Here is a 21,717-nt window from a genome sequence, read left to right on the forward strand (position 1 = left end):
AAAATAATTAAAATTATCGATTTATTACAATATCGGAAATCGAACGCATTTAATAATTTATCAATCTTAATTATTAACGATAGCCACTGATTTTATATTTGTATTAATTAGCATATTGAGCTGCTGTGAATTTGAAATTATTTCCTATTTTTTATTAATTATTACTTCCATTATCGACGGTAACTATAAAACGCGTTTTAGTCTCATAACATTTTCATAATTCATCCTTACCAGAACTTTTTACAGTGATTCGATTTTTAGATGACTTTTCAACATGCTCTTTGAAAGTTTTATGATTCTTGACATGTTTTTCAGCCAGCTTGACTATCCGTAGAAATTCCTCAACGTCAAAACTGTAATTTGTGAATTTAGCATGAGCTCCACCATCCGGATGTGTCCCCTAGAATATGACGGTGATGTTATTAACAAGTTTAAGAAACCGCAATTTCTTTCACCCCTTTTCATTCAAATGAAAACTAACCGGATCCTGTTGGATAATTTTATCAGGATTTTCCCATGTCAAATATTTTACTCCTCGCAATCTCGCGAGGTCTTTGTAGCAGCTCGGATCTTCACAATTGTATCTAGTAAAAATGGTCAAAGATATGTATTTTAGCGGAGTTGGAAATCGATCAAATCATTTCAAATGGTTGCTTTACATTTCAAAAACTGTGGCCCAATCCGGTAGGAACATCAGATGCGTTAACCCAGCGCCGTGTATACCAATAAAAATATCGGTATTTCTAGTTATCTGTAGCTGCTTTTTGAACGTCAGATTCTTGTTGTAAATTACCTGAAAATAATCAGATGAAAAAAATGCTGGTTGAAAATCGGTGATATTTTAATTTCTGAAAAGTTTGGTATTGTAAGTAAATCGTACAAACCTTCCTCACTTTGTAGTTCGAATTGTTTCTCAACGCTTCCACTAGTTCGTCCTCGTTTAATATTTTCCTATACTGCGTGTCCCTGCTCAATAACGTCACTCGAATTTTCGAGCTTGTTTTTTCAATTAACGGTATATTCATCCTATGTAGAACATGGTCGCTGAAACTTTTGAAAAGTCCGCTTTTTTCGCAACCGTAAATCTGTAAAATTCATACGTAATTAAATTAGAATCTATAGAAGACCTGATTATTTACAATTAAACACAAAACTGTATTACGATTAATTATTACCAATGGCGTGTTGTAGTAGAGACCAAAAATCATTCTAGGCAACATTGGGTAGATTATATTCTTGAAACAAACCGTATCGCCTCGGAAAGTTTTCAGATCCCACAATGGGTTGCTTGTGAAAGCTTCAAAAGTATCTTGAAAAGCAGATTGGTAACTGAAAAAAATTTTTTAATTCATCATTAGTAACGAAATTGTTGCTGTGTCTTCGTCAATTTTACTTTAATTTCTAGTTACCTATAACTTTCCCATATCAGGATATGATTATCCACATCAAAAGTAGAAGGATGTGATAAATTGACGTGAAGAGATGCGTAGAGGTTGAAAAAATCACAGAAATGATGGTACATGTTAACTGCTGCAACAATATAAAGGGTTCAAAAGTATTTTTGACAAGTAGTCGGTTTATTATTTTCTTAGGAAACGTACTTGCGTCTATTTTCATTAGGAACGTTGGTTTTTCTATGACTACGTCACAGTCCCCCTCAACTATTGGTCTTCTTGGTAATTTTCTAAAGTTACGAAGTTCTGGACCCCATGACTGCAGGGGACTTATATGATCGGCATTTGCCATGAGTCTTTTTTCATTCAATCTAGAAGGAGCGTCTTCTCTTACTCAACAATTTTGTAAGCTAACAGTTAGAAAATTACTCACGTGCAGTATCCGCCTATTTGGCCTTCTTTCAAAACGTCCATTTTATATCTTATGGGTTCTTTTCTGGTTGCGAGATCAGTGAAATTTATCATTATATTTCTTCCTCTGCAAAATCTCATGTGTTCCGAACATTCCAACGAGGAATCATCCTGATTATTAAAAAATAAGTCGATCAGCTTTCGGTATTCAAAAATTTGATTCGTTAATTATTATTGAAATTCTATTTCTTACGAGAAAAAGTGGCTCGCAGATTATCATCATTTCTTTTCTCTGATCACGGACGTAGCCGAAATCACCTTGAGTATAAAAAGTATCTAATTGAGCCTGCTTGGTTGCCACCCACCCCTTGTGATCGCCCGGGCATTTTGGAATAGAGTAAGAATTTTCGGGTCTACAATCATCTTCGTATCCCCAACATGCCTTGCTATCTAAATGGTCCTGAAAAAGTGAAAAGAAATGGTTAAAAAAAGAACACTTTACTGCATATTTCGAACAAGATAAATTCTTTATTACCTTATATGGACATTCAGGATCGTTGCGACATTTTTCTGCGATCGTTGGGAACGAATTAAAGTAATATTTCAATTGATTTTCCGGTAGATTTATGTTTGTATAATTATCACAGATAGTTTGTATTACATTTAAGTATATGATGATTAGAAATAATAAAATTTTGTTAATTTTTAAACGATTGACTATCATCATCCATCGACGATCGTGATAACACATCGTAACAGTTGTTGATGCTGAAATCATTCCGTATAGACTATTACAATTACTGATACGAAGATCTGAAACAAACCGAGTTATATTACATTAGTAAAACGGAAGTCGAAAAAATTTATTCTGGGTATATGAGGTCATGTGTGACTTTTGGCGTTGGCGGGTTATTATAATATGCTGTAAGATCGTGAGAATGTACGTCACACCTGTACAGGTGGGTGTCTTACACGGTGCTAAGAAGATAAAAAAGGAAGAGCCAGAAGAAATTCAACAAACACAATTATTGGTAACGAAAATTTTGACCATTCTGGATAAATAATTATAGAGAATAGATATAAGTTCATTAGAAAGTAGCGCTGATTTATTAACACTCTGTAAATAGGTAGTATAGTTAGAAAATAAGAAAATAACTTCAATACTAGTTATTGCAAAGAAAAATTAGCCGGGTGCAGTAGCGCAAATAAATATAGACATAATTGATCATATTGAGAAAAGAATTAGACTAGATAAAAGGATTGGTTGTTAGTAATTTCAAATATTATTCATATCACGAATGCATTTTTTCATCAGTTTTATTTCGTGTCGAATGAAAATGGATAATCGAAAATGAAGGGAATAAATTCATTCAAACTGCATAGATATAAATATAATCAGTCGATAAAGCAGTCGCCGGTTCAGAACGTGTTTCTTTTTTTTTGTTTCCAATTTCAAATTTTATTTTCTGGAGAAGGCAAAAAAATATCGAAAGAAGCAATCGGGGGATGAGGCAACGTGCTCATCATTCCATTTTTAAGATAATATACTCACCGCGAGGAATGATGGAAGAAATTCAACCAATGTGTGAAATATTGCGATTTCAATTGTACACGTTTTTGACACGCGTGATGTAAGAAATGCACGGACAGCAGCATCACACAAAACTCCTTGTGCCTTTCACATTCGTTATGGCATTGGTTCTTTCTTCGTTTCGTTTGTTCCTTCGTTCGTTCGTTCACTCGTTCGGTCTGTTACAGCTGTTCGTTCAACGCCTACAATATGGCTGCTATTATGTGGGATTGAATTATCGATCTTTATTTCTGCAAACATTGATTGACTTAATTGATTCATTCAAGATTATCGGAAGCATGATTCTCAGGCTAATGATAATCCTGATCTCAGGCTACACGATACTCGAGAGAATTTTTTTTTCTTCTTGTTTGCTACTCAATACATTGTTCAAGGAACTTTTTACTCCGGTATTTAACCGGCAACAAATACACCTCAATTTACCTGAAAACTCAACAGGTTACTTACTCATCGTACACGTGTATCACGTGGGTAGTAATCATCCGAAAAGGAAAAGGATCAGGCGGTCTTCCGAATTCTACATTTTTGTTTGAATGATAAAAGCTGCTGCTTACTACTACTGAACATTTCCATCTTACTGATTGTAGCTAAGTGCATGGATCACACTTAACTCTATTCGATGAGATTACCCACGATATTTTTATTCTCTCGTTGTACCTTGTGAAGGCTATTATCGGTTCACGGTAATCATGTACCTGTTGCAAGTATTCTATCGACTCTGACTGAAATTTGTTTAAAAACTTGACGATTTAAACACCAGATAGCATTACAGGTATGCGTTATACTTTCTAGTATAACGTCCCAGCTTTGAATTTTTTTTTTAATACGCGCGAAAAAAAGCGATGAGACATGTAATAATACAAATCACACTTTACCGGTGGTTTATCAGATCAATTGATTGTAAGATTTTCAGGTAACGAATGAAGGACATCTTTGAAGTAAAGTTTTAAAAAATATCTTGCAATTTGAAAATGGAAGTCCCAAAGGACTGGAGCTGTTGAAATACACAAGTGTGGAGTTGATGCGTACGAATGTAGGGAACAAATGGAACGGATAGCAGCCCTCTCGGTCACCGTCAATTTAAATCAGGAATATACAAGCTACCTACTATTACCTGTATACGTTTCGTTTGACAATAAAATGCGGCTTATATACTTATTCTCGGATAAGGCGCAGAAGCCGAAGTCGAAGCTGAAGCTGAAGCAAAAGCAAAAGCAGAAGCAGAAGCAGAAGCAGCGGCAGGAGAAGTAGCGAGTAGGAAAAATAAATGGTAATGAATGCAAGGAGATCAGGATCGAACGGACAATGGCAGTCAACCTGCCGTGACGTGACCCGGAAAACATGGAAGCTGCAGGCCCCCTGAGTCCGAGATATTTTCTTTTCTTTTTCTTATACATATACGTTTCTACGAGATATATTTTTCTCTCTCATCCTCTCTCTCGTTTATTCTACTGATACAAAACGCGGTATGTCTTCTCTATGTGTGCATAAAAGCGCTTGTACATTGCTATAGATCTTAACAACGATCGAGGGGCACCGAGCGGGCGGTGATCTACATCTATCACGATCGCATCATAGACCCACGCCGGAGGAGGCAACTTCGATCAGCTTTTGCTTTTCTTTCTCTCTTTCTCCGTGGATGCTGCGGATCGAAGTATGGAAGTTCGAAACTCGCCAGTTCGATGGATCAAGTTAGAACCCAACCTTATAACTTGCTCGACTCTAGTTTACTTTACTTTACTTTACTTTGCCCTGTCTTGACTAAGCCAACAACGGTACCTATACCTCGCAATCGCTATTCATATACCAGCTGATATGCAGGTTTACATTGACAATGCAGAGAGTTATTCCCCCTCCAACAATGGTCTATATTTTCATACATTGCGATATGCGCAGTCTGGGGTGAATCACCTAGATTTGTCTTTACAAATTTTCGGTCTTGACCCTAAAAAAGTTCGGTTTCAGGACAAATACTCTGAAATATGTCGACAGTTTTTCAGAGTTGGGATCTGAACAGGGATCAATATAATTGAAGAGTCACCCTGAATTGCCTACGTGCGTGATATTAATTATCGTTTTATTTCTTTTATTAATCGTTATTTCAGGTAATTAGGTGGTTTTTTTTTTTTATATAGAATACCTTATTACGCTCGGAGGTATAATGTAACCCTCTCAGGAATTACACGCATCTATCATATATTAATTGAGCGATTTGTTTCGCCTTTAACTAATGAGACTCCAAAGTCAGGTGAGTCGAGAAACCAGCTTTCGATGCTCGCAACTCGACAGGCCCCAAAGGCTCGTCCCATATTATACTTATAATTCTCAAACGATCTTATACAAACCGCCTATTATTATTTCCTTATACATCCAGGCAATCTTGGATGATTATACTGTAGAAACATAAAATTTTTCGGACCTAATTAGACGATTTTCTTTGCCTATTTGTAGATCTGTTTTTTCATACAATTGAAAATGTGGTATGGAAAGGGATCGATTTTTCGTGTTCGATAGAACAGAGTTCATTGAAATCGAATATTGAATACGATTTTCGCTCGAGTGTTTGAAAAATATTGTCAACTTGAAGTTGTACTTTGATTTTCGACTTGCGGGTGTATAAAATCATATCAGTTACATTTAGTGTTTTGCTGTACGAATATCACGCAACTCATATTTATTCATAAATACAAATATGGTCAGCTAATAACTAAATTAAGATGCCCGTAAAGGACGTGTGGTAATATTTTTTAATATCAGTGGCCGCTTCCGTTCCGAAGGCGTCACAACGGGGGGTCGTCGTGTCCATGACTATGGCCGGCGCCGTTACAACAACATTTTTATTTCATTTTTTTACATGTTCATTTGACACGAGTATCGGAAATTAGGAGGTATTTCTTTTATGGATTGCGCTGAGCTTTTTGGTTCAAATTATTCCAGATTCTGGGTTAGGAAAAAAATACTGTTCTCGTGGTTTTTCGATTTTACTTGGACTTCGGTTCACGTGACGATTTTTCTTTCGTTTAATATTTATAGTCTATTGATCTTTGAAAATTGAATCCTAGATCGTAAATAATGAAATTTCTTCCCGATTTTTGTCATCTCCCTAGTACACCGTACGGCGTTTTCCCGACCGTGTCGTAAATACGTAATTTCGGTACGGCTGAGAGTCATAATTATTAGAAGAGATAAAAAACAGAAATGAACGAATATAAATTTTTTTCTGAATTTATAATTCTTTAATGTTCAAACCATTGAAAGATATGATATTAGTAGACAGGGTGTAGACTGCAGGTATATTATGCGGCTGCGTGGATGACAAAATAGCTGAAGCTATTAAAGAAGGATATTATCGCTTTTGAAATGAAAAAAATGTCACCCAGCTTTAAACTCGTATGTATATAGTTTGTTGAAGGGGTATAATCGTAAATACCAGTTATTATACTACCTTTCGGCGGCTAGAGTAATTAAAGTATTAATAAGATGCGGCTGCTGCTGCTGCTGCAGACGCTGATGTTTTATAAAATAATTCTATGACGGTAGCTACGGAGCCATGCTTATTATAATTGGTTATATGCTTTTTCTCCTCATCTTTTTCTTTTTCTTTTTATCTTCTATAGCTTGAATTACGTGTCGTTTGATTTACGTATAGGTATTTGAAAATGTTCTTTATCTAATTATCCATACGTATGTAAATTTAGCCCGTTTTTCTATCAAACTTCAAACAATCTCACCTTCGATCGAATTCATACAAAATTACTAGTACCTATTGCGGTGTACGGCGTTACTTTGAGATTTCTCAATTCTGGGGTTGAAATCTGACGTAAACATTTCGAGTCGGTAATCCGAATCTGCCAACCAAATCGATCCATTCATCGAAATGATCGAGTTGTGGTCAATTTTTCCTTTTTCGGAGCAGAGGAATTGAGATATCTCGATTGGTGGTAATCACAGCCTATATAACTTACAATTAGTCGACGGATTGCAAAGGCAAATGTATCTACAACCGCGAATGCCGGTTCACCTCTTTTTTAGCATATATATTTGAAGAAGATTTCAAATATATAATATTAACAAGTGCTAGTGTCAGATTTGTAAACGCCACTCGTGGGTAATAACTTCGTGATCGGATGTAACGGTTGTTATATACCAACACAAATATATATATATATATGTACAATTGTATGTACACACATTTTATAACTATACACATATATATAGCTACGATCGAGTCGAGTCTCGTGACGTACGTGACGGTAAACAATTATATCCGCAATTATCTGGACAGGTACCTAGAAATAGAGACATTGGTATATAACTATATATTTATACCGTACTATACCTATGTATAGCCATTATAGTGTAGTATTCCGCAACGAGGAATATCGGCTTTCCCCCCTTGCCACCCCCTTTTCTATAGTTACACGTACATATAGATATTTATTTTATATACCTACTATCACGCTGCTGGCTTTTGCAGCCATGAAACGCTGCCCGCAGACCATCGAGAGACAGGAGAGCGACAACTTGTCTGGTCCATGTTCACGATTATGACCTATTTGAACTCGACCACCATAAATTCCATGTCATCGGTTGTCACTGACTACTTTGTTCATTTTTTACTACCACGAAATTCAACCCCTTGTTACATGCTCATTACGTAATATATCAACCCAGATTATTTGTCTTTGATTCGTCATCTTCAAATTAATCTTTGTGATTATATTGACCGGGAACTTGGCGAAATTATTTCGGTGAGCTCCACATTCGAGAAAGTAGAAAAATAATTCGGCAGGTCAATTTACTCAGGTTTGATTTTATTTCTGATGGTAAATTTATAGATGAGGAAGAAATTGCTACGTGGGGATCGATTTTTTCATTTCGAATAGTCTGCACTTTCAGAGAATTATAAGTGTGACTATAGAGAAATTTAAATTAGTGTTGCCGTTTCCATTACGTTGAACAGAAATCAGTGAGACGTATGAATAAACACAACGCTCAGGTATATTTTAGGATAATTGATTTATTCAATTACCGATCATTGGTAATATATCAAGTCGGTTATCTGCACGTGATTTTAACGTTTCTATGCCGCGGTTGCAAAGGAACTCCCGTATTTTCTTATTATTATGCGTTTATATTATTTCACATTTACATATAAATATCTACACGTACGTATATATTAGGATTATAACTGCAGGTGCTGCACTTTGTGGCGGGTCTTTTGAACCTAGCGTAACAAATTCGCGCTCTCCGGTTCTCGCGTTTCCATAAACAGATGAAGAAAGTGCATTCCTATAGCTGTGTCGTTTCTCGTATTTTGTTCACCACGTATACACACATATCTTTACATGAACGTACGTTACCTATACTTATAACATACTGCACCGGTGCGCGGGCGGAACGATTACTTTACGTGGTAAAAATTGCTACAAGCCACCTGCGGCAAAGACTGGACCGAACTTATTCCCCTTCTTCTTTTTCTCAAAACTAGACTCTACGTTGCAAATGTCATCGTATTATAGCACACCAACTGACATTTATATCTACACATACATTCGAGTAAATCGAAAAATTTTTGTTCGATGAATCAGAAGTGAAATAGATGCAATTTTTTTCTACCGAATTCTCACTTGTTGAAGAAATAATTTTCATTTTGCTTTTTTCCCCTCTCTTTCCATGGCGTATGGCAAAACTGAAGAAAAAAATTGAGGAAGCTGGTCATGTCAGTTAATTATTATACCAATCTGTTAAAATAGACCTTTGCAATGAGTCGATTTTCGGAGTAGAAACTTGAGATGATTTTTTTTCTTTTTTCTCAGGAACTACAAACATGATGACGAGGTGAAGATTCTTCACACATTCTGTAGGAGGTATATGTCCACAATATTTCTGTCGTATTTGTAAGATTCATTTCATTATGTAAACCTACCACGTACAATACTTTTTGATATGTATATGCATAAGGATTGTTGAAGCCCAATCTTTATCGTATATTTCCGGATAAATTTGACGATCGTTTCAGAGTAGCCAGTCTCGGTGCGAATAAAGCGGCTTAACGCGAAGGAAAGAATATAATATACATGCACACTCGGCTCTTTGATTTTTTTTTTTCTCTTTTTCTTTTTACTTATTCCGTAAAGTAATACAGGTATGTTATATCTTTACTCGATTGAGTTTCCTTGCGTTATTTGGTTTTTTTTTTTTTTTTTTTTTTCCTTTCTTATTCTCGTTGCCTCTCTTTTTCTCGTAGTGAGTTATCACTACGAGTAGAATACGAGCGAATCGGTTATACCGTAGCTTATGGCGTTCCTCCGCGTCATCGGGGTGGTCGATGTTTCAACACTGACTAACTGCGACACGACGCGTCTCGCCATATCTGGTTGAACTCTTGAAACGACGCTGATCAATTGCAATTGATGAGAAACAAGTTAATACCTTTCTCGCATCGATAACCTTCATTTTTTCTAACCGTAAGTAGAAGAAAAAATTTCCACCCAAAAACCAGCTGGTTCATCTCTCTTTTTCTCCTATTTTCTGATCTATCGTCACGGTGATGTCAGAAAGACGTTTTCTCACAAGCAACGTACGTTGAAAAATGAGGAAAAAGGAAAATCATACGAGCAACAGTAATAAAGCATTATTTGTTCCTTATGAATTATACTTTTACAATCGCCGGTCTTTTTGGGAGAAAAATTTCGATTTATTGTACGGAAAAGTACATCGTCGATATATTTGTAATATATTTATATTATATCGGCATTTCCGTTAGAACGAATGAACGCGGTTCGATGTTTCACGTTCGATAATTACAACTATACACCGTATATACCAGAGCTGAATTTGTGTTGGTCTACCTATATAGGTAAGCACATATTTTCCCTTCGGATCTGATAACAATCGGTGCAAAGGTCGCGCAGAGACATAATCTATAATTACATCAGTGGTCACACACGATTACAATTCATAGTCCTAGCTCAATTGGTAATTCTTATGGTTTGTAGTTATAGACCGCGGCTATTATACTTGTATAGTATAGGGATAGAAAATCGAGCGTCTCTCCCGGTTCTCTCGATTACGTTTTTATTGTTATATATCATAACTGCAACTCGAACGAATTACGTGCAAGTCGTTTTTTCACTTTCATTTTAATTAATCATTCGAATCGAAGCCTTTTTTTCATATTTTCAAAACTATGCGGATTGGATTAAAAAACAAGACGACATCGATCTTGTATCCGAACATATTCGTATCTATACCCGAAGAAGAGAACTCTGCATCATGAATTTTTACATCAGTAACTGCAACGTAGTTTTTTTTCTTGTTTTTTTTTCAAGGGAAAGGAAAATTGCCTTCAGGGAACTACTTCGATTTTTCAAATGTACCCTGAAATTTGAGGAGAGACACGATGCTCGGAGAACATTTTTATCGTTCAAAACTTTTCATAAAAAATTTCATTTTTCGAAACGGACAACGGACGGAATCCATCATTTTTCAATTCGGAACAAGAACGTATAGATAAGTATGTCGCAGGTGGAAAATGAATAGAATTCGTGATCGGATCGCGAATCGAGACGCGTGTTTTATGGTGTCTCTCGCGTACATATATATTTTTGAATATACATACGTGTGTGTGTGTGTGTGTGTGCATGTATATGTAGATGATAGATATATACATATATGTACATAATATTCGTGTGCGAAGGTATATACGTATTTAGGCTCGTGGGAGACGTTGGCGCCACCATGGCGGCACCCAGCGGTGTGTTTCACCAAGAGTCTGACCGCGAGCGCGACTCTTCAAGTGAGAGAGGGAAAGATGAAGAGAAAAAGAAGAAGAAGAGAAAGAGAAATACATAGGATATCCAGTATGGACCATCGACCACAGGTAAAACCATCACGAATACACGGATAATTACATTGTATACGTATACACGTACGTACATAATGCGCACAAGAGTGCGGATATGAGTATTATCGAGAGAAAGAAGGAGAGGGAGAGAAAAATGAGATGGAAAGAAACGAGAGATCTTTGTACAGCGCGCGCGCGCGCGCGCGAGGGGTTCTCTTTATTAAATCACTAAGCATAAAACTATGTAACGTTGTATATTTATTTGTTATGGTTACGGACGTTTTGAAGCGGAGTATATATATACACTCTGCGGTAAGACCGCCGCGGTCGTAGCACGCGACGGTTTTTTGTATATATACCTCAAGGTAATGTCGGTTATAATCATGTATTTTATGTGTACTCGAATGTATGGGGTGAAATATCATCGGGCGGGATACTTAGTCAATCATATTTTGCCAAGTCTTATGAAAGTTCGGCGATATTCTCTGGGGGTTGCCTGCAAAAGCCGTCCTCGAAGGCCCTGAGTTTGAACCATCGCGAAATCGAAGGTCATCGTATTCCTTAACAGAAACTGACCAACACCCAAAAACTTTTTTATTTTCCGACGACAGAAAATTGTCACATTTGCGAGTTCAGAAATTTTGCAATTATGGGGACATGAAAGACTGGACAGCTTGCAGCGTCGACGGTCGATTTCACGGTTTACATTGTGTGTAATATAAATTATAGATTACAGAACAAGTGGAGTGAAGAAGAACGCGTATAGCGAGCGGGGCCAAAGAGAAGAGAGAAAAAAAAAACGAAAAAAAACTAAAAAAAAAACAAATCTGTTGAAGACACGACCGGGTCAAAACGGGGTACAAGGGAATACAGCGTCACCTGACAGCGGGAGTCCTGGTTTTCGATGGATTTCGAGAACCTGGGGAGAGTCAGATTTAAGATCACGGTTCAAGTATAAGATATCAGACATAGGTGGTACGGGATATAAGTATTCGTAAGAAAAGAGCAACCCGTACCGAACGAAACCATCGCCGCGTCTGATGCCGGACGCGTGTTCGAAATTTCTACGATATCTCGTAACTCTTTTACACCATCATAATATAGTATTCGATTGGAAGGTATACAGTTGCCACGGTATGAGATATATCTTTATACACTGTACCGAAAGATATAAAGTTACGAAATATTATACCTTTCTATATGTGCTTCAAATTATACACGCATACAACTACTTCCGTGAAATATCTCTTACAGTGTATATGTGTTCGTTCGATTGAATCAAACCGAATTAAGTTATCATACGTGAGGAAATCTATCCGTCTTTCTTTCTTTTTTATTCATAGATACAAAGCGTTTCATAGATTTGCTATCACGAAACATTTTTCTTCGCTTTAAAAATCCTGGTTGGTTTTTTGAAAGCTTACGATCTCTTACTTGACAAGTTCAACATTCTAATTGTAGCCCTTACCACGATAATCTCGTAGGGGGGAGTGAATTTTTTCTCTCTCGTAGTTCAACTCATTCAACGTTCGACATCGAACGAATTGAAGAAGGGAAGAGATCGTTCGTCGACGTGTTTCGATGCTCTATACGATCGAGAGAACTTGCCGGTTGCTCTACGCGACCGCAGGCACCAATACCGCACGAAACCTGTCGCGCCGCAACGAGAAAAACTTCGATCGAGTTGGGAAGACAAGAAAATGGTTTTATCGGATTCCCTCGCGTTCCGAGGAAAGACGGTATTTCCGAGTAACTCCGAGACCCGTTGAAAAATTCTAAACGGAAAGAGAAAATTTCGAACAAACTTCGAATCGGAAAGTCATTTTGACGAAGAGTTCGACAGGTTACTCTCCCTTGGACACGCATCGTAGGTAGCTGGAGGAAAAGACGTTTAGAAAATTACTTGCTACTCCGGTATACGTACAACGTTGTTTGACAATGAGTAACGACTGGTGGCTCGTAAGTTGTGGTAAACGTGTTGTTTTACGCGTTGATTATAATTTATAAAGCTTCCATCTTTAATCTTTCTATACTCCAGCGCGATACACGATGATGATCGCGGTCTGGTGATCGATCGGTCTCACCCATCGCTACTGCTGCTTCTTCTTCTTCTTCTTCTTCTTATTTTTCTTTTTTCTTCTCATTCTCGTACGGTGATGTTGTTGCCTTCGTTCGTCGACGGGGTAAATCAGTCGTGCGTATATTGAAAAGTGAAAGATAAAAACAGAAAAAACTCTCGATCTGCTCCGACGTACAACGCACCTAATTTCCAATAAGAAATTAAAAGAGAACCAATGAAACTTATGCATGCATTGGTGATTTCGAAAAATTTATCTCTCGTCGAGTCGAGAAATTAATTCGTTCGAAAGAACAATTGCTAGATTAAATAATCTGAAATCGAATGATAATAATTGAATGAACCGTCAGAAATTACATCGAAAATTTTGATGGCCTATTTTCCAAAGTCCTACATCTTCAATAGTTATCGCGTACAACTCGACTGCGCAGATAATTGGGAATTCTCGATTCGTTGGGAAATATCCGAACGCTGAATCGAGAATATCCTTTTCGAGCGCGCCAAACTGTTCGAGGAGGGACGTGTCCCCCCCCCCACCTTGTGGCGAAGAATTATTATATTCCGGTGCATTCGTTGATTGAGCTGCACCTCTTCGCCGGGGGTCATCCTCGACCGCACGCCTTCCTCGACGGCTTCCTCAATCCCTGAAGCAATCAGAGCAAAGCCATACGAATGTGTGGACACCGGGGGTATACGGTATACCGTATGCAACGTACGAACACTGAGCGTGTGCATTTGGATAAATAATAGGTATATATGTGTACGTACGGAAGATTGCGGTGAGACACGTGAGGGCGACGGCAATTAGCCTATATGTAGGCACACACCTTATATCGGAGTCTATCGAAGTGTATCGATTCTGATTGGAAGGCAGTGGCATCCTGTCCACGTACGGTGGAAGAAGGACTTGATTTATGGGGTATTGTTCGACGATCGACGACTACGACGAGAAGAAGAAGAAGGAGACGGAGAAGAAGAGGGAAAAGGAGAAAAACGAGCGGAGCGTTGAGGGGGTGGATTAGAGTCGAAACGTTGTGGCCCGACCGAACGTACGTCCGCGTATAACTATATGTGTATATATTTTCACCATATGTATATATATATATGTATGTATAAAGCTCCGTGTTACCTAGGGCGATCACCGGGTCGCCCGACCTGACCGGAGTCGTCCGAGTCGGAATCCCATAGCCTCATTAGTCGTCTTGATGTCTTTCTTAATTGTCGATTCACCTTATTTATTGCTGACGATCGCGATATGCCCCGTTCGCCACCGGGTCGGTCAACCGAGAAATCCTCACGCCGGCGTTACCGACGACTCTCCTCTTCTGCTCCTACCGCGCCGCTGCTTCTGCTGCCGCTGCCGAGGATTTCGGACCAATTTACTTCACCTTCTCAGAGGAAATTCTACTATCTTTCTTCGGCGGCCGCTACGGAGAGAGCCTGCCCTCCGCCGTCACCGACAGCTGTACACATCGGCTTCGTAAAATCCTCCGCAAGGAAGACGCCGTTAAACCAAAAGAAGAAGAAGAAGAAGAAGAGGAGCGCAAGAGGTAAGGCCGTACGACGTGCAAGTCGTCGTACGCTCAATTGGATCGTACGATATATATAATGTATATGTATACCTATATATGTGTGTGTAAAATATATGTGTACGTGCACTCATATACGGATAGCCGCATCATTTATGCGAGTGTGTTGGACATTTTGATTGGTACTTCGGCACAAGCTAGCGGGAGGAACGATTTAAATAACGAGACGATCCCGCGGGATATATCGATGTTGCGCTCTCAACTGTTGAGCTTACCTTGTAGCCGATTGTGCGGAGCTGTAGAATTTTGAAGAACCTTGTAATTCTAACGATCGGAGTTTGATGAGAATTGTATGTTAAAAAACAAAAAAAATCAAGAGGGATTTTGTTAAGACTTTGTGGGTAAACTTGACCGATGGTCTGTAAAGGGGAAAATGAAATTTCTAGGTCGTAGATTGGCTGGTGGTTTCGAATAGAGAGAGAGAGAGAGAGCGAGAAAGAAAGGGGGAGAGAGTGAGGGGAAGAAAGGAATAGATAGAGAGGGACACTCTTGACGGGGCTGGGTAACCATTTCCGGGTAGAATCTTCGTGCAAGGCACGAGGTTGGGTATCTTCAGCACGATGCCCCAAAGCTAACTGACCTCAGAAACAAGCATGGCATAACCCAGCTCGGCTTAGACGATCTTACTAGGACTTATTGTCGTAAGAATAAGAAAAGGGAGAAGTAGAAGGAGAAGAAGAAGAAAAAGAAGTGGGACATCGTCCTTAACTCCAATCTTAGGCGTCGTCGTCGTCTTCGAGACAACGACGACGACGATGATGAAGAAGAAGAAGAAGAAGAAGAAGAAGAAGAAGAGGAGAAGGAAGAATAACAAGGAGAAGAATGAAAAGAGGAAGGGAGGGTCCCAACCATCTCATATCTGGATCTACAGCTGATGCTGAAGTTGCCGGTGAGTTCGTTGGATCGCGAGTTCCTCCGTTGCGCGACGGTCGACTAAAAATGACCGCCGGTCGGTTTCCGGGTCTCAGGTTCATCGAGGCAGCTCGCGGCGGTGGAGGATCAGGTGTCATTACGTCCCTGCACCGCGATCCTTGGAAACTCCGCGCGCACCGATGGTAAATGTATACATACACATATATATATATATATATACAAAGACGCCACGGAATCCCGGGGTTACGTCGACGACCCGGACACCCTGACCCACGTCTTGACGTAGCAGAACTCCGTACCGAGAGAGCGATACCCAAGATTCTATATCCAAAGGCTCGTACTCTACTCCACCAACTCGGTTCTCGGGGTCAGGGGGGCGACGCGCGACCAACGTCAACTCTACACACCGTTACAATTATTCCCGGAGACGTGTATCGGGAGGTAACGATATCGATGACCGATACGATCGATTCTTCGATAAGGGATGAATGCGCGTATTCGATACGTGTTCCGGCAATGTGGTTTTTCCATTTTTTCATTCGAAAGGGTTGCTCGACCGAAGGTGAGCTTTTTTGTCAGACTTTTTGGCGACGCCGAGTAAGGCCGAGCTGTGTAAGGGTGGTATCGAAATTTCACTTCGGTCCGAGGTATGATTATCGAAGGCGGAGAGGATCGACTGCATTATACGAGATGAGGAGGAGGAGGAGGATCAGCCGCTGCACGCGTTGGCATAGACCGATGCCATCTTGACCCGTGGTCGAGCTGTCACCTTGATTGACTGATTAACATCATTAGAGGCTCTCCAACAACCTGGGGGGATCTGATCGAACCGTGACCGTTACCGTCCTTCGGGACACGGTGCTTAAAATGTTAATAAGGACTATCTAATAATATTCAGTAGCTCAAACAACTCGAGATAACTTTCCGATTACGTACCCGAGGGAATCTTGTTTTGTTTTCGATCTTTCAGGCATGAATAAATACCAGACGAATATACACAACCACCGACAGCCGAACAGCCGACCTGCCCCGCTACCAAAAAAGAAGTACTTCGCGCGTCTCCGCAGCTTGATCCGTAAAAAAGCGATGAAAAGAAACTCTGTAGAAAACCTGGATGTTTTTTTTTTTCCAAATCCACGAAGATAAGAAATTCATTTATTAAAAAACGACTTCGTCGAGTTTGCCTTGAAAAATCAAAGCGGACGTTCCCTACGGGAGTGGAAAACGTTTCGTCTAACGTATAGTAGGCCCGTGAATTTTCGAGCCTGCGCTTCCCATAGATCAAAACGACTGCATCATAGGTGGTCTGATTTTCGGCGACACGGTGTCGCTATAAAAATTTGACAAAGAATTGTGACACATAGTTTATTGTACCGTTTGGCAATCTTAGATGAAAATAGTGCATCCCCTGACGCGGTATAAAAATGGTCTTTGGATGGGGTGATCTAGTGCATATGTGGGTATAATGGAAAGACGTCAGTTTTGTCGTACCGGCTAGACCAGAGGCAGCGGCCGGTGATCTAGGAGTAGAGCACGGCGAGGTATACGGTAAAGCATGGCAGGTCAGCAGCAGCAGCAACAGCTTCGGCATCGGCATCGGCATCGGCAGCGGTAGTGTTTGGAACTGAAAAATTTTATGTGTGTGCGCCATGGCAATCCGATAAATCTTAAACCTCGGACTTGTTTTCGTGGCAGGCCACTCGACCGTGCGGACTAAATCTCTTTCGATATAAAAGGCTCCTTTTTTCCTCTTTCTTTTCTTACTTTTTATTTCTGCCTCGAATAGTAGTGGGAGGAACTTATAGAGTCTGACCTTTTGTAAACTCTGCGAACAGAGTTGTCACGCCGTTTCTGTACATTATACCAGAGATGCCAATCCAATATAATACAAGCTACCTACTTAAGTGAGGCATATCGCGGGGCTCAACGCCACTCAATAACTCCGACCGTCAAATATCACGATACGTGTAACCATATGGCGCGTTTCGCGACGATTGAAAACCTTCGAGAATGTCGAGTTTGCTGAAACCATGGGTGTTTCAGATGCGTCAACGATAAACTATTGTGCTTCGGAAGACCGAATTGATTCGGAATGCTCTTTGTATACTTTGACTCCGTTGTCGGGGCAGATATCAACGATCTCTTTTACATAGTCAGTCTACTTACACCGTGTTTGTTCTACATCATTTGTCAATGAACTTTTCAACTACTACGTTGAACCCTCCACGCCCAGTTTTTTGTCAACCATTTGCTTCTGTACGGCTAAATTCGAGCGAAGGAATTTCCGTCCTCTTGATTCCCGATGAAATATTGGTGTAGGTATATCGTACACTTGTAAAATAATTTCGCGATATGGGTTATACATATATGTATACATAGTTTTTTTCCTAAAAGAGGATCGAACGTTCCAGTGGGCGTATTTCTGAAAGTTAATATAACCACCGGACTATACGAGGTTATAAATCAGTTGAAAATTCTTTGCATTCCAATAGCGCGAAACGGAGTTGGCCTATAACCGAGTACATATTTATATATAAATGGTCGGCTGTGTGTACGAGCGTGCACGTATGTCTTTGAGAAAGAGAGATAGATAAATAGAAAATGAAATCTATAGAAGTTGAAAAAGACAGAATATAGAAGTGTGAATGTGGTAATAACAGAGCGCATGAAGTGCGCACGGTACACTTGTACCCGGACTCCATTCTTTTCACCTTGAACATAGTAAATTCCTCTATGCCCGACCATACACCTTATAGTCTGTCTGTTCATTCATGGTTACCGCCAACGACAATACCTGTGCACCTTACACTCTTGGACAGAAAATTTAACCTCGCCTTTGGAGCACAAGGGAACTTGAGAAAAGAGAGAGAGAGAGAAGGAAGGGAAAAAATCAAAGGGAGAGAGAGAGAGAGAAAAACTAGGAGACCGACGAGTGAATTCTTCTACGAAGTCCGACCGAACTACCCTCCCCCCCATGGAAAATACCCCATTATGTTATTCTGACGTTGACGGGTGACATTTTTGGAATTATCTTATTTCGTGTTGATTTTATCGTGTTTACGTGTTTTTTTTTTTTTTCTCTAAAATATAGAAGATTCATTGTATAGTTTTTTGAGAGTGTCTCGTTTTTTTTTTTCTTTATTCCTTATACGCAACGACAATATATATTCGTAGAAAATCTCATATGGATATAACAGAGGGATTAAATTTGTTTTTGCTTTCTATTTTTTCAAACCGTACTATCACAACTAGCTTAAATTCGCTCCTTTCAATCTTCTTTTCTTTTCCACTTTATTCACATCTGTGGGGATAAAATCCTTTGAGGAACGAGGAGAGATTGAATATCCATAATCGCGGGAAGAAACTATGTGGACGTATAGATACGTGTGATCCTTTATTTTTATTTATTCTATACCTATTCGGACGTATTTCCAAACACGCTTTTTCATCGTTGCGAACAACGATCATTTGGAATTCCACGCTCAGGTGTGGCCGTCGTCATCTTTCCGAACGGAGTTTCATTTCTTTCGTTTTTGGTTCCATGTATTTCAGGTGTGTTGTGGTTGCAACGTCGGAATATAACGACAAAAGGTGTGCGATAGACCGTTCGGCGGTAAAACTTCTGAAGATTTTTCGCACCGCTAACATTCGCGATTTAAAATTTTTACACCGCGCTAACTCGTCAAAGGAATCTCTTCCCTACAACACCAAATATTTAGCGTTCTTTTTTCTTCTTCCTTCTTCCTTTTTTTGCTTGCAATCCAGGACAGAAACACCTCAGAAATAATGTCGATGTTCGCGATAAAAAAATCAATAGAACGAAAGGATTTTATAACGATTCTGATTCCTGGTGATTCTCTTCGTTGAAATTTTAATTTCTCGTAACCTTTTGATCGGGACGTTATTCTCGTCCTTGGTATTACATGTGTATTTATACATAAAATTGCGGCGTCTCTATGTCTGGCGTTGAGCGGAAAGGTCCTACGGCAGGTCTCCTTCGGGCTCTCAACTTTCAAGGTCCTTTTGTCCCCGAGGTATAATACTGCTCCGTATAGTTAGTTCTCCGCTGCAGGACACCGGTTCATTCATTCCTTTCCCACAGGATTGCCAGAATCCTGGAAAAACCTTTTCTCTATTCACGTAATTTTTTTTTTCTTATTTTCTGCACATTTTTTTCCTCCTTTTATTTATTCCGTTTTTTTTTCTGTTCATCTCTTTCTTTTTCATCTTCACTTCGACTCTCTTTGCATGGGAACCTGCGGACTGTATGAAAACCGCTTTACTATAACAGTCGATGAATTCCTAGCCAAAGACCCGCGTGTACGTAAAAATTCTCATTCTCAGGGATTTCCTTTTTACCAAGCATTAACCGTATACCCTCGGTGTGTGTACGTGTGTATTGTAGGGATCGGATTATCGGCTAAACTAAAATGCAATCTTTCGCAATCCTTTAAGATTTTTTCACCATTTTTTTTTTCCCTCCTTATTCCTCTTTCGGAGAACATGCTGCAAATTTTCAATGAAACTTTGCGGTTAAATGCGTCTTTTACGTGCACGTTCAGATGATAGATCCTCAAGACTTGCAGTGCATTAAAACTTTAATCTTTTTCGATATACGAGTGTACGGAGTACCTTATACGGTTTTGTACGCTTTGATCTTTTTTTTTTGCGACAAGCAATCCTTTCAGTCTTTCAAGAATTCCCATCGTTTTATCTGCTTTTCTTTTCTATATCCCTTTTTTTTTCTTCACCGCATCGTCCCTGGATCGACAAAAGTAAAATTCATCTTCAGAGTCAAAGTTTTATCAGATCTGGAACGGTGAATTTTTGTCATTTTCCAGGATAAATGAAAAGATTTTTCCCTTTTTTTTTTTCAGTAATAAAATGTGAGATCATCAGATTCTCTATTTAGAACGGTATAGTAGATGGATATCGGGTAAGAAAAATTTTCGTACAAATATAAATGTTTTTAGATATACAAAAGAATCTCGTTTGAATCGAGACCTATGAATCTCTGAAGTCACAACACCTGCTCTTTTCTAATACTTCGAGAATTTTTGCTACGATTCTCAAGCCTTTCTGCGGCACCGGTGGGAGACCTTGAACCCGAAATCCATTCTCATGATGTACGTAGATGGTGCACTCTGGATCCGAAATTCTCACGATTTTCTTTTTGCGAGTACTTTTCCAAAATCGTTCTCGATTTCGGCACGACGGAAAAATTCCATTGTCTGTAACGTGGGCGATTTGTGAGAACCGTTAAATCTTCGCATACTGGAAATGGGAATTTTTTTTCTTTCCTCTTTTGGTCTTATTATAGTTTATTTCTTCATACCTTGTTCGAGCTTCAACGATATTATACATCGAAGAGTGAATTTCAGTGAATTCAGTCAGTCTCCTCTAACCAGTTCCCATTATATTTTATATACCTAGGTATCTACCTATACCCAGCTATCCGGTCGAATGAGATACGGAGAAACAAACCTTGACTCCACTTACGTGTAATTTACGGGTGCCGTGTGTGAATACGTTCGTTAAATAATATATACTTTGAGAAAATAGTGAAGAAAATAAAAGTAATGAAAAAGAAATGTACTGCAAGCGTTCGTCGTAGTCTCACGGAATGAAACCACATTGCGGTCGTAGTTATAACGATTGTTTACTCTTACCGATACGTGATCCGAAACGCGCGTTACAAGTTTTCTTCTTTTTCTTTGTTTCTTCGAATCGAATGATATCGAAAGATTTTGAAGATATTTCTCTTTCCCCTCAATGATCATTGCACCGGAGTTCGAAATGATGTTCCTCGCAACTGTACCTATCCGCAGAGATATTTATAGAAGTTGAAACTTGAAAATTTATATTCAGGTCATAATATACATCGATTTGGTGTCAAGATCTACCGCTAATATAGAGAAAGAAGGATGAGTAGA

At 39.2% G+C, this 21,717-nt stretch overlaps 1 protein-coding gene across 3 annotated transcripts; it reads right to left on the reverse strand.

Moving 5' to 3' along the window:
- Window positions 1–31: 31 nt before the first annotated feature.
- On the reverse strand, window positions 32–3,861 carry LOC105692208 (EGF domain-specific O-linked N-acetylglucosamine transferase). 3 transcript variants are annotated; one of them, XM_048652279.1, is made up of 12 exons: window positions 3,844–3,861; window positions 3,358–3,578; window positions 2,341–2,618; window positions 2,059–2,265; window positions 1,828–1,976; window positions 1,602–1,765; window positions 1,410–1,530; window positions 1,176–1,329; window positions 885–1,085; window positions 660–793; window positions 482–584; window positions 32–400 (listed from the first exon to the last, which is right to left on the reverse strand). In XM_048652279.1, exons 3-12 carry the CDS (start codon window positions 2,581–2,583, stop codon window positions 215–217), a joined length of 1,662 nt encoding a protein of 553 aa, XP_048508236.1. In that variant the 5' UTR covers window positions 2,584–2,618; window positions 3,358–3,578; window positions 3,844–3,861; the 3' UTR covers window positions 32–214. The 3 variants fall into 3 exon arrangements, with proteins under 3 accessions (XP_048508236.1, XP_020711618.2, XP_012266688.2); XM_020855959.2 differs by lacking the exon at window positions 3,844–3,861 and having other exon boundaries at window positions 1,410–1,527; window positions 3,358–3,796; XM_012411265.3 differs by lacking the exon at window positions 3,844–3,861 and having other exon boundaries at window positions 3,358–3,795.
- Between the last annotated feature and the right edge of the window lie 17,856 nt (window positions 3,862–21,717).

Source organism: Athalia rosae, chromosome 3, assembly GCF_917208135.1.
Source record: "Athalia rosae chromosome 3, iyAthRosa1.1, whole genome shotgun sequence".
Classification (NCBI taxonomy): Eukaryota; Metazoa; Arthropoda; class Insecta; order Hymenoptera; family Athaliidae; genus Athalia; species Athalia rosae.

Excerpts from the sequence above, each read along its gene's own strand:
- LOC105692208 (XM_048652279.1), bottom strand. The coding sequence starts at position 2,583 with ATGATTTCAGCATCAACAACTGTTACGATGTGTTATCACGATCGTCGA. Across the intron at positions 2,266-2,340 it reads ATCCTGAATGTCCATATAAG|GACCATTTAGATAGCAAGGC; the intron begins GTAATAAAGAAT and ends TCACTTTTTCAG. Across the intron at positions 401-481 it reads AAATTATCCAACAGGATCCG|GGGACACATCCGGATGGTGG; the intron begins GTTAGTTTTCAT and ends GTCATATTCTAG.